Source organism: Branchiostoma floridae, chromosome 11 (genome assembly GCF_000003815.2).
Source record: "Branchiostoma floridae strain S238N-H82 chromosome 11, Bfl_VNyyK, whole genome shotgun sequence".
Taxonomy (NCBI): Eukaryota; Metazoa; Chordata; class Leptocardii; order Amphioxiformes; family Branchiostomatidae; genus Branchiostoma; species Branchiostoma floridae.
The window spans coordinates 18,408,858-18,427,328 of NC_049989.1; the positions used below are offsets into that span (position 1 = coordinate 18,408,858).

The window sequence follows — 18,471 nt, forward strand, 5'->3', positions numbered from 1 at the left end:
TGTCAAATCGCATTTCATTACCTAAGCGTTGGCTAAACCTTTTTCCAGCAAATATAATGAATAATCTACACGATAGCACTACGTAACACCTTTACCCAATGAGTACTTCCATGAAGTATTCTTATGAAGAAAGCCTGCATTTTTTAAGCTACAGTGTGGTGTAACTAAAGATGTCTATAGTTTGTAACTTAATTGCATGCCCAGAATGTGACAAAAGAAAATTGTCTTTTCTATACATTCTCTATGCCTCTGCTCATTAATCATTATAACACAACATTTGACATATATTGTAGAAACTGTAACCTCGCAACTTTAGCATGGGCAATAATGCAATTACTTGTGCTGACATCAATTAACGTACTAAATTCAGGCAAACATCAGAAGAAGTAGAAGACTACAAAACGTAAATTGGAAACTCTTCCTTGATGATAGCCCTTTTACAGAAGGTCATCTAAGTTGAAATTGTTGAGGTTAGCGGCATCAGACCAGGCAGCGTACGCCGATCCGTCCATCTCGGGAGCGTGTTGGTTTCCCTCCGCCAGCGCGTGGTTCTGTCCCCCGATGGCCTGGCCGCAGTCCGGACACCTGCCGCCTTGGTTGGCGCCACCGCACTCTCCAATGGCGTAGAAGTGTCCCTGTAGATGATTCACAACGACACGTATTAAAGATCTGGTTTCAATTCATTAATTATCTTTAATTTGCTGTAATCCATACATAATATAGTACATAAGCCTACCTGTGCGTAACGTCGATCTGTAACGTCTGCATGTAACGCAAGCTTCTATGATTATGTTTTTTTTAATTCTATTACTATATTCTAAACAGCTGTTACTCAAGCAACTGGATATGATCTCCTGTGCGCTATGATTACCTGGATATATAACCTTAATCGACGCATTTAATTGTATTTTTCAATATCCTTTTTGGTACCTGAACAATGCTTGTATTTTTTGTAAAGTAAACATTGGAAATAGAAAATATAGAACGCATATGGGACCCATGCAATCGATGTATATTCCAAGAGAAAGGTTACACTTCAAATATAAACTTTCCCTTGGAAGGTACGTAATATGCATGACACGGCACGAAAAACGGTATTTAAGCGTGCTGAAACCATGCGTAATGTTGACGTATTTTCCTTCTTTACGGATCTATACACCACTTATACGAGTACGTAAATATTGCCTTTAAGTGGTCTTTCTGTAGGTCCGTGTCAGTCCTTATTTTCCGGTTTTCCCGTTGTCTTTCAGCAGCTTAAAGATGTCGTAAATGATTTTTAAAACCCCCTTAAAACTTGTTTAAAGTTCACGTTTATTTGATCTAAAGCCTATTTACGTCTCATATACAATTGCATTAAGTGGATTATAACGTGTGTTTTAGTGCCTTTTCAGCAGCCTAAAGTTGCCATAAATACTTATTAAAACGCCCTAAAGACATGTTTAAACTTCACGTTTATTTGATCTAAAGCCTATTTACGTCTCTTATACGTGTGCATTAAGTGGATTATAACGTGTGTTTAGGTGCCTTTTCAGCAGTTTAAAGTTGCCATAAATACTTATTAAAACGCCCTTAAGACATGTTTAAACTTCACGTTTATTTGACCTAAAGCCTCTTTACGTCTCATATACATGTGCATTAAGTGGATTATAACGTGTTTAGGTGCCTTTTCAGTAGCTTAAATTCGCCATAAATACCCATTAAAACGCCCTTAAGACATGTTTAAACTTCACGTTTATTTGATCTAAAGCCTATTTACGTCTCATATACGTGTGAATTAAGAGGATTTAATGTGTCTATATTTTTCTTTTAAGCAGCTTAAAGTTGTCATAAATACGTACTAAAATACCCTTAAGACATGTTTAAAGTTCCCTCTGTACGTCTCATATATGTGTGCATTAAGTTGATTATAAGGTGTGGATATAAGTGCCATTTTAGAATAATCATTAGCACATTTCAAAGCAAGAAAATACAATGGATGAAACTTTGAAATTTTATTGAATTACGAGAAAATATTACATGGAAGAGTAAAAAAAACTACTGCCTACTAGGTATTTGTGGCCTTTTAATCTGATGTAGTCGGCAGTTGAAACAATCACAACGGTTGCGCAATTCCGTGCAGCAGTCCACAGTCCCATTTCCAGTGTCGGGCGAAGCGTCTCGGCGTAAGTTACAAAGAGCACACATGCACAGTTCCATCTAGATCTGGTCACCACAGGAATAAGAATCCGGTAAGATCTAGAGTAGTGGCCGATATGACTCGTGTTGTTGGATGGTCCTGCATTCTGTGAGCGCGAAACATGTTCAGCTTGCAGCGTCGGCTTCTATTAATCCGGATGGTACAAGGGCCGTGATTTCCCATTCTGTGTCGATTTCCAACAACAACAGCTTGTACAGAATGACAGCCACCTCGTATCTTTGAGTCAAATTCCGTCACCGGGGGTCCTAGGCGGTAAAAGCAGTGTCGCGGCCACAACTTGCGGGCTAGAACAGGCCCAAACTTTCTTCAATACTTCTCTTCAAAAATGAACGCCTGGAAAATAACCGCTCCTTGTCGTACGTATGGCCCGTAAATTTGAACCCCCCCACTCTTTTCTGCCATTGGATACATCCTATCACATGACACAGCTGTGCCACAGACGGTCCAAGGAAGTTCAACCTCCTTGGACGGACGGAGGCGTGCGCCCCATGGCGAGTAGGAAATAACGCTGAATAAATTTACATCTTTGTCCATAACCCAAATAAACACGAGCAACACGAGAAGGCACCGCCTGTGCGCACAAACTGTTCTTTCTCGATGCTTGCTTGTAGATAAAGAAATAAACATATTTCGTACATTTACCTGTAGTAAGAACTGCTTGCCGTTTTATAGAGAAAACACAACTCACTGCACAAAACGCTATACCTACTACATCCTTATTCTTCAAGCAGAGGTTGAGTCGCGGAGATATTCATAGCAGTAGTCGGGATTTCTACCGTCTCTTAGCGCGAGGGTCAACTTGCCACAAAGAAAACAGGCGGCCTCACCCTGAATTTAGACCCTGGAATTTCAGAACATATATGCGGTATAAAATAAAAAGGAAAGGGTGTCCTCCTGTTCACATAAACTGCGCTTCAAACATGCCGTATGTTGAGCAGAAAAAGGCAACGTTTCATAAAACCTTTGAGACGGTATTAGCTAATAGATAAAATGGGGGTAGTGCCCCCAAGTTTGCTTAAGCTACGCGGATTCAAAGATTAAACATGTCGTATGTTCAACAGAAATACGCAACATTTCATATACGTTTTGGCATCATATAAGCTAAACGGGGGAGGTCTCCCCTAGTTCGCTTAAACTGGGCGGATTCAAAGATTAAACATGTGGTATGTTCAAAAGAAATACGCAACATTTCATATACGTTTTGGCAGCATATAAGCTAAACGGGGGAGGTCTCCCCTAGTTCGCTTAAACTGCGTGGATTCAAAGATTAAACATGTCGTATGTTCAAAAGAAATACGCAATATTTCATATACGTTTTGGCAGCATATAAGCTAAACGGGGGAGGTCTCCCCTAGTTCGCTTAAACTGCACGGATTCAAAGATTAAACTTGTTTTATGTTTTACAGAAATACGCAACATTTCATATACGTCTTGACAACATAAAAGCTAAACGGGGGAGGTCTCCCCTAGTTTGCTTAAACTGCGCGGATTCAAAGATTAAACATGTCGTATGTTTTACAGAAATACGCAACATTTCATATACGTTTTGGCAACATATAAGCTAAACGGGGGAGGTATCCCCTAGTTCGCTTAAACTGCGCGGATTCAAAGATTAAACATGTCGTATGTTCAACAGAAATACGCAACATTTCATATACGTTTTGGCAGCATATAATCTAAACGTGGGAGGTCTCCCCTAGTTCGCTTAAACTGCGCGGATTCAAAGATTAAACATGTCGTATGTTTTACAGAAATACGCAACATTTTATATACGTCTTGGCAAATATATTAACGGGGGAGGTCTTCCCTTCTTTGCGTAAATGACGGTTCGAAATAAATTATATATATGGCATCCTTCGGTCAATATTGACCATGGTATACGCAACATTTTATATAACGTAAAATAGCGCATATAAGCTAACCGTGAGAGGTTCTCCCCTGTTCGAATTAAACCTTGCGCACAGAAAGTTTGAATACGTCAAATGCTTTCGGAATAGCTAAAAAACACAGAAGATTATTGTATTAGACTGTGTATTGTATTGTATTTGTATTTTGCTGAGGTATAAACATAACATTTTGTACCAGATAGCGCAATAATTTTCAGTTTTGACTGTAAATCTTGCCACTGTTATAAAACAGATGACGCAATGTTTTATCTTACACCAGACATAGGCTTATTACATTTGACTTAGCCGGTTAACATGTATTTTGTAACAGATCTAGAGAAACGGTATTTGTCCGTTTTGACAGAAAATATTTTTGAGACATTTAAGTTGTCTTTTCGGCATACTAAAATACATGTAAAATTCACGTAAATAAACACAACAGATTAAGTTAGATTTACAAACGCTGAAATCTTCCGTAAATGCCAAATGTATGTTTCCGATGCCTTTAATAGATCTGAAAATCTGCTGAAATATTTCTCCGCCTTTAAGGGCTTTATACGTATCTCTGAAACTTTGCTTAAAAAGTTGTTTTCGTGCTGTGTGAGTTACTTTGAGATGTATGTGAATTGAATGAGCATGGGCTCCATAGATGTTACGTATGAGCATCTGAAAGCCCTCTATATAGGCACTTTTTGACAATTCGGTTGAGCAAAAGAAGTTGGTATTCATATTAATAGCATGTAAATTACATGGAAGCACACAAGCAGCAAAAAAAAATGTATGATCACAAAACATCTACACAACAATAAATACACAATGAAACACACACAATAATAAAAGCCACTAACGTTTGGGCACTTGTACCAGTGCCCCTTCCCAAGGCCGATGGCTTGGACGATCTCGGCCTTCTGTTCCTTCGTCAGAGGCGACAACTCGGGGTGACGTCGGCGAACACCTTCCAGGATGTCTTTTCCTTCGTCCAGATCGTCTGTGCTGAGGAAGGTGCCGCGACGAAACAGGTCCTTTTGTGAAAGAAAAAAAAAACACCAAAGAATATCATTGAAGAGGTTCATCAGTCACGTATGTATCCAGTTACTATCAATTTTCTTCCAACAGTGACTCTTTTAAAGGTAGACTACGTACCTCCAAATTTTTTTTATGTCTAACAGCACATCTACGCAAGCCTGGCCTAGTCTCACGTTCTCTCGCGAGATTGAGACTATGGCATTCTCCGTGACCAAGATGTGCTGTTAGACATCTAAAATTTGGAGGTACGTACTCTACCCTTAAAACAGTCACTGTTGGAAGAAGATTGATAGTAAACCCAAGGAATACTTTTAGAAAACAAACTGCAGCTTTAAAACGTAACACTAGCTTACGGACGTGGCATAATGCTGTCAAGTCAACGGAAGTTTTTTTTTCAAATTGCAATGTTTTCAAAATGATGATGTGGCACTGTTCATCGACTTGATATTCCTATATACCGTGTTTTTCATAATTCCACAATATAGTCTTAAGTTGGCCATATGAAAAAAGGGGTTCAAAAGTAAAGAGATATATAATTGCATGTTGTAACATTCAGAGTAACTTCATTTCTTCATGGGAAACTCAAGTCGACCAGGTTTAACATTGCAAAGGTTTCGATAACACCGTTCTATGAATGCAGGGTCTTATGGTGCGAGCAGAGCCTACAGTAAGTCTTCAAAAGTATTGTGGAAACGGACATATCTAAAAGCAGGCCTAGGAATCATCAGCCCCAAGCAAGCCCTTGTGAAAGGTTTTAGAAATATGAGGAAACATTTCAATGTATCATTCATTCTAACCTGCAAGACCTGTATCTCCTTTGATTCTTGTTGCCCGAGCGTCACACCGCGTCTGTCGATGTCATTGGTCAGGATGGACTGGTTGATCTCTAAGTGGACCCTCTTCAACTCTCGATGAAGGTCATTGACCTGGAAACCCAGATAATGGTTCTGATATCTTATGTCGACCTCTGATCTCTCTCGGTCACTTTCAGTTACAAAGTTGATTTTCTGTTCACAAATTGTATAGGCTGTGTTGCTTATATTTCATTTCATTATATATGAATTGTTACAGATACCAGGAAGAATAGGAACAATATATTAACTTAATAATGGAGATTCAAAACAAACAAACAAACAAATAAACAAACAAACAAACAAACCTCCTGGTCGCTCATCTTGTACTTGAACCTGTCATGCATCAATATGGACTTAAGCTTGTCGAGATGCCTTCGGTATGTTATTCTACTATCGGACGTCAGTGAATCCTTCTTCTCTCTTAGCATCTTGTCGTAGTCGTGTATCACCTTCAGGAATTCGAACTGCGTCTGGATGACGGCCACCTCTCCCAACGTCAGGCGATCCATAGCTACAAGCTTGTCTTCCAGCTTCTGCCTTACGTCCCTGTTTGCAGGTTCCCTAAGAAATCTGGCCCTTGCTATTCCTGCCTTGACGACAGTTGCTTGACGGTGTATGTCGTGAATGTTGCCTCTGACTCTGCTCTTGACTACTTCTATGTCAGCTAGAGCCTCCTTGATGAAGTTGGCGTATCTGAGATTGCGGCTGATGGGCGTCTTGCACCTGGGGCAAACTTTGAGTTGTATGCTAACGGTACCGGTCTCGTCGGCAATGTTGTTCTGAGTCATGTGCATGTCCAGGGCTCGGACCTCTACGATGTGGCCGCAGTCTTCCAGTTGGATGAAACGAGCTCCTCTCTCGTCTTCGTAACCGAAGTGGATCTCCGTTACTTCTTCGCGGTTGCAGACTCTGCACTTCGTGGGGCAAGGTTCACCACAGAGACCAATGCAGCGATGACCACAGCGTAGTTTTTCTCGGCAGGGCCAGTTGCAAGGAGGCCTGTTGCAAGGTTCACCGCATAGGCGTGTGCACCGATAGTGTTGACAGCGCCACAAGCACGGCTCGACGCAAATAGCACACGGATCGCCACACCGGTGATTACATCTACTGTGGAAACACCTGTTCTGACAGGCTACCTGACAGGGAGGGCAGTCACTGGTACATGGGAATTTACACTGGTGCGAGCAGACAAGAATTCTACCACAAGGATTATTGCAGGGAGCGTGGAGACGCCCCTGTCGGCAGGATTCACATGTTCCTTGGCAATGATGCCCGCATTCCAGTTGCTTCCGGCAAGAAGCAGGGCATTGGACATTTTTGGGACGTCGATGACAGTCAGTTGTCACGTTATGCCCACATGGCCACTGCTTGGTGACTTGTTCTCTACACGCCTTGGTGCATTGACTGCCGCAGTTAGTTTGACAGCGGTGTCCACATTGTAGGATCTTCTCGCAAGGCTCACGGCAGCAGAAGTCTTTTGGGTCGATTCCACATGGCACCATCTGCTCGTGACCGCAGCCTGGAATGATCTTCGGCACCCGGACCATGCATGGTCCGCAGTCCGCCCAACATCTCTTCCGACAGGCGTGGCCTTCCTCGCACTTCTTTGGGCAGTCTTCGTAGCACTTGTACTCTTTGTGTTCGGGGTCTGCGGGATGGCAGGAGAGTCGACAGCGGTGGCCACACTTGAGTCTTACGTCACAGTCTCTAGTGCAGCCTCCCTCTGGTGCGGCGGCGAAGTCTTTAGAAGAGCGAGCGTCAACTTCCGTATCCGGGTGATTCTGACACCTTAACATCAGATGGGAACCAATGCAGCCTCTTTCCTCCATGTCTGCCTTGATGTTGCGCCAAATCTCTGTCTTCCTGGCAAGCATGCTGATGTTTCCAATGCAGTAGAACCCCATTCTCGCCCTGGACAGTGCCACGCAAACGCGGTTGGAGATGCTCAGGAACCCGATGCTGCCTTCCCTGTTGCTGCGAACCAGTGACAGCAGAACAATGTCGTTTTCTTCGCCCTGAAAGTTGTCCACGACTGTCACGCGAACTCCTTCGAAGAAATCCTTCTTCATCTTACCTCTCAGCTTGTACAGCTGTCCCTTGTACGTCGTGAGGATGGTTATTCGCGATTTGTCGTACCCCTGTTGGATTAGGTATCGGCAAAGGGCTACGATATAATCTGCTTCGTGGTCGTTCGCATGGCTGAGGAGCTCCTCGTTATGGACCTCATCTTTGTTGTGGTCGATGAAGAAGATGTTCTTGTCAATGCCATGAATCCTCTCGTAGCTTCTGACGGACTCGTGGTCTAACAGGTTGTGGTAGATGTGCTTCATGAGGACTGAGATCTCCGGGCGCATGCGATGTTGGGTCGACAATGTATGAGGATGAAGACCATTCTTGACCATGCGTTCAAATAGTGAGTAGTCAAGATTGAAGTCCTTAGCCAGCTTGTACACAGTGGGATTAGGACGGAGCTGTTGGTGGTCCCCGATCAGGATGAGGTGTTCGCATCCTCTCGTCAATGTTGTGATGATGTGTGCCTCCAAGACCTCTGCTGCCTCTTCCACGACTATGATCCTGGGGCTGACTCGTTCGAGGATCTTCCGATACCTGGCCGCTGCCGTGGTGGTCATGCCTATCACTGTCGCACCTTGCATAACAGAGAAATCCTCCTCCATTACTAGCTCTTCCCTTTCTTTGGAGAGAGTCTCGTACTTTCTCTGTAGGTTCAACACCTCCTGGCGATAATGGTTGGTGTATTGAAGAACCCAGTAGTTGTACAACCGCCACCGATCGGGCCGCTGGAGTTGCCATATGTCTTCCACACTGTCCGCTTCGTCGCTGTTCATTGGAGGGAAATGTGTACGACCGTATTTGATCCTTTTTTGTACATCGTTCCAGTTGATGACCAGCTGGAACCCGTCATCTTCATCCTCCATCTCCTCTTGAGGAAGGTTTTTTCCCGCTGGATCGTTGCTGCTCTCTTCTTGGTTCACTGTATTGTAAACCTCATACTCCTCCTCTCCTAGGCGCTCCCTCTCAGCTACCTTTGCTTCTCCGTCTACCTCTATGAGTACGTCGCCATCTTCAATGGCGTTATTGGGGTCGTTTCCAGTGGCGTCCCCATATGGAGTGACGTCACCATCTCCAGTGGCGTCACCATGTCCAGTGACGTCACCATCTCCTGTGGCGTCCCCATCTGGAGTGACGTCACCATCTCCAATGGCGTCACCATCTCCAGTGACATCAGCGGAATATACTCTAGTGGTGTGATCGGTGTCGTTTCCAGTGGTTGCAACCTCAGTAGCGTCATACCCGGTAGCATCAGTAGCTTCCTTCTCAGTGGCGTCAATCGTTTGGTCAGCTATGATTTTAACAGCTGTATCTTCGAGGTCTTCTGGAGTGTGCTTGGCCTGGTCTTGATGTTGGCTGGAATCTTCATTGCTAGCCACCAAGGTGTTACCTGTAGGACTCTGTCCGCGCTTGTTTGTTGGCAGGTCCTGTGGTTTTGCTGTAGCCATCTCCTCACTGGTGCTTAATACACTGTAATATCCCGTATAGCGGACACCTTCATCCTGATCATCAGACGCAAACCCCTCTTCGTCAGAAAGCTCTGGATTTTGACCCAACGCTTCTGTCCGTGCCATGCCATGACCGGATGTCGCCGCATTTCCCATAGCAACAGGTTTCGTCTCCGAGGACGGTTCTTCCTTGGCTGACGGGCTTTTGATCACTTCAAGCCAGGCGTGGAAGAAGGAGCACTTGTCAGGCAGGCCCAATGTATGAACGTCTTGCTGTATGATTGAGACGTGACGGCGATTCATGAAGTTTTCAAGTGTACGCGCTTGTAGTATCTTGTTCTCTGATCCAACGTCTCTTATTTCCTTCCGCACACCATCGATTTCTTTAGTGATCTCTTCCATTTCGTGTTTGATACGACCAACATTCTTATGTATATTGAGAGGCACAGACTGACTCTTTCGATTCATGTACTTGATTTCTTTCAGCGTAAACTTCTTCAAATCTTCACAGTCGCTCCTTGATCCCGCTCGTACGATTCCCGTCTTCAGGAACTCGTGTATCCCCTCTAAGAACTGGTCCAGTGCGTGGTTGGTGTAGCAGACCACTAACAATGGATGAGGGGCACCTCGGGTTTTCCATACATCTCTGTTGTGGAGCAGGGCTTTGACGATCTTGAGTCCGATGTAGGTCTTCCCCGCTCCAGGTGGGCCTTGGATGACTGAGAATTGCCGAGTCAGGGCTGTTTGTACGGCGCCAAGTTGTGACTCATCTAGATGGAGATCTTCGCCAGATGGCCAGGCATCGGTGTCAAGGATTGGCACTGATCTGGCTCGATCTATTTGAGGATACTCGGTTGAAAGTCGTTCTAGGTCATTGGAATCGTCTTCGACCTCCTCTCCGCCGCCACCGTGATTCCGTCGGAAGACATTGCCTATGCGCAGCCTTCGAAGGCGATCTGCTAAGGTCTTCTCTCGTTTGTTCCTTAGCTTATTCAGCTCTGGGATGTTCAGTAGTGGTGTCAAGTCAAACCGGACTGGCGTATCATCAGCAGGCCTTACAAGATAGCGGGGCGGCCCAATGGCCAGGTCACAACGCACGATGTGCTGCTCAAAGGGTAGATCACCTTCTTCTATCCCCTGGATCATCTTGAGAACGTGTCGGTATGACTCAAAGAATGCAGATGTTTCTACCATTACGTACACATAGTTGGGTTCTAGCCTTGCCACTGCGGCGACACCTCCCTCAAAACGGACATCGATGTTTCCATGACGTAGCGCCTTGGGATCTCTGTTTGCAACGGTGGCGAAAATCAGAGTTTCAAAACCGTCTACCGACAGGCACACAAGGGATCCAAAAATCAACCTTTTGGAAAACTCCCAGTTGACTCGTTGTAGGGAGGAGTTGTCAAAATGTAGGGTGTGTGTCAGGCCTTGGTTTGTGCAGTTTGGCTGAACGATGGAAACGCCGTTGTAGACGCGAATGTCTTGGAATCTCCTGCGTCGGCCGTCGCGTTGTTGGAGGCTAGCGACGTACTCCTGGATGCCCTCTCGCAAGGGTGCCACAAAGTCTTCCCTGTACAGTCGATACTGCACGTCAAGATAGTGCCCCAGGTCTCTGTATGGACCTATCACAAGATTGGGTCGAAGAAAGGGTTGGGTATCTGCACGGACTTCTTCTGGCGTAGGGAATTCAGGGTACTCCCGAAAATCGTCAGGTGCTTCGTCACCGGATATGTCGTCATCGTCGGTGCCGCTGCCGTCTGCAGCTGGTTTTGATGCGGTCTGTTTCACGCGTGCTCCTGTGCGCTCTCGTTCCATGATGCCGTCTCTTCGTTCTTTCAGTACATTCAACTTGGCCGTGATGTCTTCGCACTTATCATTTAGGATACCATTGTCTCTCAGCTGGCTGTAGGTTACCTCTACTGCTCCCAGAGGACCGAGCACGCTGTCGTAGTGACTTGGTAGCCGCTCCATGATTTTCAGGAGAACCGTGAGAACGCTGAGCAGTACCGCTGGGAACCCTTCTCTCACATGTTCTGACTTCTCTGCGGGCATCTTGTAGATGAAGCCAGCCAAAGCAGAGTTCATAAGGGGGGTATCTACAACAGAGGCTAGCATCCGAGTCAGATTGCTCGACATTGAACAGTTACAAGCCTTAGCTAGAACTGCCATCAGGGGTTTTAGCTCCTTGGAATGTGGTTGGACACTTTTCAGTAAGCACTCGAAGGAGTTCAAATTCCGAAGAAGCTCCATCACGATGGTTTCTGGTTCCTCTTGCTGCATTCTCGCTAAGTGATGTACTGTGATCTGCCAGTTGACGCCACGTGGGTGTGCAGAGCGATCGCCAAAGTTGCGTTTCCACCCGTCTTGCCGTTGTCCATTCGATTGGTTTTTCGAGGCCTGACTCTTCTTTGAGGCATTCTTTTCTTGACGCCTTTGGTAGGATTGTGATTTATCATTCATGTGATGGTTTGGGTGTTCTTTGTACGTTCCGTCAGGTTGTCTCGACGGTCCTTTGTGATTGTTGCCAGGTTGTCTTGGATGTTCTTTGAATCCACTCTCAGAACGTCTTGGATCGTCTTTGCGCCTATCATCGCGCTTTCCAGGTTGATGTCTGTACGTGTTGTCAGGACGCTTTGACGTTTCACTGTGCCTACTGTCAGGCCGTCTGGGGTGTTCTCTCTGCCTACTTTCAGGCCGTCTGGGATGTTCTCTGTGCCTACTGTCGGGTCGTTTGGGATGTTGTTCTCCGTGCCTATTGTTTGGCCGCCTTGAATTGTCTCCGTGCATTTTGCCAGGTCGTCTCGAATGTTCTTTCTGCCTACTGTCAGATCGACTTGAATTCTCTTTCTGACTATTGTCATGTCGTCTTGAATACTCTCCTTGTCTACTGTCGGGACGTCTTGGAATTTTCTTGTCATCAGCAGTTTTGATCTTGCGTCCATCGGTTACTGCTTGCCTTTCTTTTTCAGGCCCTCCATCTCTTGATGCTTCATTCCTTGGCGTCACTCTACTCTTTGGGCGAGCCCCTGGTGGTCTGGGTGTCGTAGCCTTTTCGGACACATCCGACGAATAGGAGCCATTTTTAGGATTTTCTGTAGGATCCATCGTCTTCTAAGAAGTCCAATGTTCCATCGCGTTCATGAACGTACCCTAAAAAGGACAAATATAGCGGGTAACCTGTGTTTCACTATCTCTCGTTTGCAGGAGACTGATTTAGCCCCCCGCCTCAAGAGTCTGTGGCCGTTCATCGGTAATCCGTTCTGTCTGACAATAATTACCTCTACGTTAGCATATATGCATAAATCAACCAACATAACGTTGCCAAAACTATAACTCCATTTTGCATGGAGGTAAAATTGCACTTTCAAAGGAGCGTGTGTACTTTGCAATTACCAATGTACTCTGAATTCTATGCTAAATAGTATTCTATACCCTTATTGTCATGCACTCATGAATAGTGAAGGTAATATGATCTTTTCTTTCTGGACTGCCCGAGTCCTACCAAATACATGAGGATTCTGACAAAATAATTCTGTGAAAGAAAAGCGTAGGCATTTCATGTTTGCAGCTTTCGAAAATGACATCACTATCTGGCTTTTTGATTGCCATACCATCAATCGGATCCGTACAATATTTACATCGTGCGCATAGCCATGTGAGCGCAGACACGCTTTGGTAACTCTGTCAATATATTCATGTATAAAACATATAAAGGCAGAGGTTACGGTCAGGTGAACCGTGCATTCTCAATTGGAGTTTCTGAATTATTGATTTGGTCGTGAAACATGTAAATCTTTATTGTTTTGTTAACATTCCGTCGAGAACAATGCACCGTGACTGCTGCACTGAGTGAGTGTTTACAAACACGTCATAAGGAAATCTGATATGATGTAATCACTGAAACTGGCAAGCTGCCAAGAACGTAATAACTTTTCAACTTATCCGCGACACACTGGTTGTCGTCTCTGATCATTCACTAACGTTGGTGGGTTAAAGTTTACAGCTATGCTTTCAACGATGTTTCGTCATGGAAAACCCCGAAGCTAGACACCTCCTTCACACTGAACTGTGTCAGAACTGCACAGAATGATCTAGAATCCTGGCACAGTAGACGTCTGCAACTAAGGGGGTGGGGTGGGGGGCATTTAGGGCAGTGTTGCATTGTGCCATTAGCTCTCAAAATGGGAATAGTGCCACGCAATTGCAAAATCCTCTAAAATCCTTCGTTTGTTTTCTGGAAAGATTTAGCCCAATGTGGAGCCTATCTTTCATCAGGATGAACAGGTAGGGTCGAAGATTTCACAATTTGTTCAGTGACCAGTTTAGTTGGTGTAAGGAAAGATTCGAGTTGTTGGATCCTGTGGTTGTTTGCAGAAGAAAACTGGGGTAAAAGGTGAGCTTCCTTAAATAGAGCCGGACTTTCTCGTCTCAGAGTTTCAGTAGAACAACCGCATGTTCTTTTCATGGTTATGAAGTAGACCTTGGTGATTTTCTTGAGTTCTTTGGAGAAGTACTGTAAGTACTTAAGCGAAGTCTTGATTCAGTGTTTCGTATGTTAGATTCCAATGGGGAGACCAAACGTTTGCCCTTTATTACAAAATCTGCGAGAAGGCTATCAGAGCAGTGACAATTGATCCTCAGACTTTTGAGGGTGGATAAAGTACATGTGTATAAGGCTTGTATGTCCCAGTATGTCTTTCAAGACTTAAAACACTCCAAACACCGTGACCCCTCCGAAACTAAACAGAGTATGGATGGCACAGGAAGAAAGGTTGTACTTAAAAGTGGCTGACAGGATGGCATTTGGCGCAACAGTTATGAACAATGGTAAGAACAGAACAAAGAAGGGACGCTTTCCTTTCCGATTCCACAATCTATGTGATACCCGCTACGTCCTGGCATCGAGATCAATGTAAAATCAGCTGCTTATAACAAAACACTTCGTCAGGAAATTTGATATGGTGTGATCACCGAAACTGGCAAACTGCCAAGAACTAATCGACCTTTGAACTTATCTTTGACGACTGTTTGGTTCATTGATACGCCTACAGAAACCATTACTTCATTGTTAAATATAATTTGCCGGTGAAAGTTCACCACTATGCTTTCAACGATGTTTCGTCACGGAAAATCCCGGGGTCAGACACTGCCCACGCACTGAAGTGTGACAGGTTATGCACAGAATGATATCTTGAATATTTTCACAGTAAATGTTTGAAATGAAAAGGGGGGGGGGCGGCATTTAGTACATGCATAAGCTGCGTTTTACAACAGTGCGACTGAGTATACTTGACTATGGTCCTTGCTGTTGAAGGTATTCGACAGAGGCCCAGAACGCATTATGTCTTCAAACGATTGACCGCCCTCCCCCTGAAATGTAGCAGGATATGCCACAGGAAGAAAGGGCGTAGTTTAACATGGCTGACAGGATGGTATGTGGGGCAACAGTTATTAACAATGGCAAGAACGGGGCAAAGCGACGTAACGATTTCCTTTCCAAAATCAAAGTGGTAATCACTAGGTGCCACTTCCTACATGTGCGGGATATAATAAATGTCAGATGCCAGCGAAGTGTATTTGTCATTAGATACTTTTTTTACACGTTTTACTTGGGGAATCACCCGATTATGTACTGTACAGTTAGTAAACTATAGCGCGGAAAGAATCTGCACTTTGGAAGGAAACTGGTACGGTTCCAAGATCAATAATCTGTTTAAGTTGCCGCCAGGGTGTACAGGTACCAACTACATTGTAATGTTTGAGACCTGACCCGGACACAAGCAACATAGAACCCAAATTGTGCACAAAAACTGTATTTTGTCATTTTATGCGGGGGGGGGGGGGGGGGGGCATCAAAGAATCTGTAACTACGTAGTCGAATGGGTGAAATATTTACAAGCAAAAAACGAGTTGTGATCACGATGAAGGCCATCTAGTGCCTTCTTTAAGCCGAGAGTTACAATTAGATTATATTAGATTAGATTGATACATATAGATCCCTCCGCGTGTTTATCAGTTTTCGTCCATTTTGGATTTTCGCAGAGCGTACGCCGCAGAGGATATCATTCATATAATCGAATCAGAATGCCGTACGCGTACTACGCAATGGAATGCCATTGCTTTTACGAGTTATGCTCGTTGTCCTAAACTATAAATGCAAATCGACACCCAGTCAATGTTGCGTGACTGCACCGTCCATGTTTTCTACACCTACCACAGAGTGACAGAGACGAATGCGAAAGTTAAGATATTTCGCACGAAGACTCACTGTTTGCAGGTGTACACAGTTGTCGCAGGTGTACCCAACTGTTGCAGCTATACCCAGGTGTTGCAGCTGTACCCAAGTGTCGCAGGTGCATGCAGGTATTACAGGTGTGCCCAGTTGTTACAGATGAACCCGACAGTTGTAGGAGTACCCAGCTGTTGTAGCTGTACCCAGGTTTTACAGGTGAACCCAGGTGTTGCAGCTATACCCAGGTGTCGCAGGTGTACGCAGGTATTACAGGTGTGCCCAGAAGTTCGTGACGTCCACACAGCAAGAACCCAGCTGTCGGTGCCGCACTTGCGTCTGGTAGCTACCTCCGTCGACGAGAGGAACTTATATATTCATTGTCTGAACTTGTTTATCTACCAAAATGCTTTCGTCAGCAACCGAAACCTACCGAGATCCCCTTCGGTCAGATTTAGCACAGGCAATCACAAGGCGAGACGTCATGTGGGCATTGTCAAATGGTATTGTGTCGTGTTATGTATATTGAACGAGACTGGTTTCGGTCGCGCCGAGCGGATGAGTCATAACGTTACATAGGTACGTGACATGAATATCAATTACCGCACACTTCTGTTAATAGCACGGAATCCCGTCGGCTGGATAACTTCGCTTTGTTGTAACACCCGGATGATTGCACGAAATATGCTGGCAAATGGGGTGTGCAATTAAACGGATTCTACTATATCATGTGTAACAACTTATTGTGAGGACTAGACCATATGGAGGGTGGGTCTTGCATTGATCAAGTTGTTAGTCGAGGCCTGATTGGTTGAGGCTGGTGAGAGGAGTTCTCTGATTAGCTAAGTAGATATGCTATTGTTAAGTTTATTTATTTATTTATTTATTGATCTTTAGGGTAGTCCCTTCAGTTAACGTAGTAACTGATTTCCAAGGGAGCCCTATATACATGTTCGCACATGTTCGCACAACGACGGGTTATACCGCCCCTTACGGGGTGACACACCCGTCCGGGTGAATGATGTAGATCACCATGTGGCTGATACGAGACAGAAGTCGCCAGGCCTCCATCCGGGTGATTTGAAGTGAATCACCAACTTCCGACAGAAGGGATGGCACCAACGCACACCGCACCATCGCACGTGTGGGGGTTCTTTAACGTGCATGGGGTATGGCTCTCCCCATACACGGGACCTCTATTTAACGTCCTATCCGAGGGACGACTCATTTTTCACTTGAGTAAAGTGAGGAAAGTCGTGTAAAGTGCCTTTCCCAAGGGCACAAGACCGGCAACACGGCATTCGGATTCAAACCGGCGACCTCTCGGTCACGGACCGAATACACTACCACTGTGCTACGCGGCCCCACTAGCTACTTAAAGGGAAGATGCATTTGTTTAATTTGTCAGTTTGAGACCTTGGCTTCAGATGTGTACATATTACAGCTCTGTAGTCTGTAGTTTGTAGTGTAACATTTGGTAGACTGATAACTACGATAAGACGCAGAAAAAGGATATATCATTCAATATCTATCTTTATTCATCATAATCACATTTCATGGTTACACTGCTGTAATGGCTTCTCTTCAGCATAGAACGGTATTGAAAAGTCATTTTGAGTACTAGTTGGATTCTTTCAAGACCTGTTTACGCAGACAGAATATTGCTACTGAACAGTGATTCCCAGTGAATCAAAGCCAATGCTAGAAAATCACTAACTGTATCGATTATTAGTTCTCAGTAAACTGTATTGGTTATGAGTTGTTAGTAAACTGTATTGGTTATTAGTTATCAGTAAACTGTATTGGTTATTAGTTATCAGTAAACTGTATTGGTTATTAGTTATCAGTAAACTGTATCAGTTACTAGTTATCAGTAAACTGTATTGGTTATTAGTTCTCAGTAAACTGTTTTGGTTATGAGTTGTTAGTAAACTGTATTGGTTATTAGTTATCAGTAAACTGTATTGGTTATTAGTTATCAGTAAACTGTATTGGTTATTAGTTATCAGTAAACTGTATCAGTTACTAGTTATCAGTAAGCTGTATTGGTTATTAGTTGTCAGTAAACTGTATTGGTTATTATCATATAGCCAGATGGAGTTGGCCAATCAGAGGCCCCCATTTCCCATGGGTTATCAGGCAGTAACCTCAAAAGTGGTCGGTTATTCTAATAACCGACCACTTTTTGGACCGCACCATTATACAGGGGACAGTCATGAATTTGTACTGTTGTTTGTGTGTAAACCATGCATAACTGTCAAAAATATTATGATTGATTGGTTATGTTAATTAGGGCTCCACATGGGGAATATAGGGATACTTGAAAAGGAATTATGCTGATTTTACACATTTTCATTATGGCTTTCTAACGTGATTAAGCCGGTACCTTCCTAAATCACTTCATATATACGTACTTTGTCGTGCCCAAGTGAAAAGGCTCTGCATGGGGGGTACCAGGACTCCACTTAATACATGTAGTTTGTATTGCAAATAAGCCACATGTTGATGCTGATATGCTATCTCACAAACAGATGATTAGTTAAAATTATTACTTAAATGATGATGATGAAATAGTTTAATGTTTGTATTATATATAGACACTATTGTACAATATATATATTGCAAATGTATTTTTATGTAATGTATTCAAGTGTTTATTTGTTATAAATGAATTTGTGTGAAATAACTGTCAGTTGGATAGGCTGTATGATAATAACGTTAATGCCCCGCCTTATCCTCGGTGTATATGGTGAGATAA

At 44.0% G+C, this 18,471-nt stretch overlaps 1 protein-coding gene across 1 annotated transcript; it reads right to left on the reverse strand.

Annotated features, from left to right (window-relative positions):
* Positions 1 to 402: 402 nt before the first annotated feature.
* Positions 403 to 16,401, reverse strand: LOC118426404 (NFX1-type zinc finger-containing protein 1-like). The gene is made up of 5 exons (XM_035835776.1): positions 15,753 to 16,401; positions 6,269 to 12,634; positions 5,907 to 6,035; positions 4,932 to 5,105; positions 403 to 635 (listed from the first exon to the last, which is right to left on the reverse strand). Exons 2-5 carry the CDS (start codon positions 12,587 to 12,589, stop codon positions 438 to 440), a joined length of 6,822 nt encoding a protein of 2,273 aa, XP_035691669.1. The 5' UTR covers positions 12,590 to 12,634; positions 15,753 to 16,401; the 3' UTR covers positions 403 to 437.
* Between the last annotated feature and the right edge of the window lie 2,070 nt (positions 16,402 to 18,471).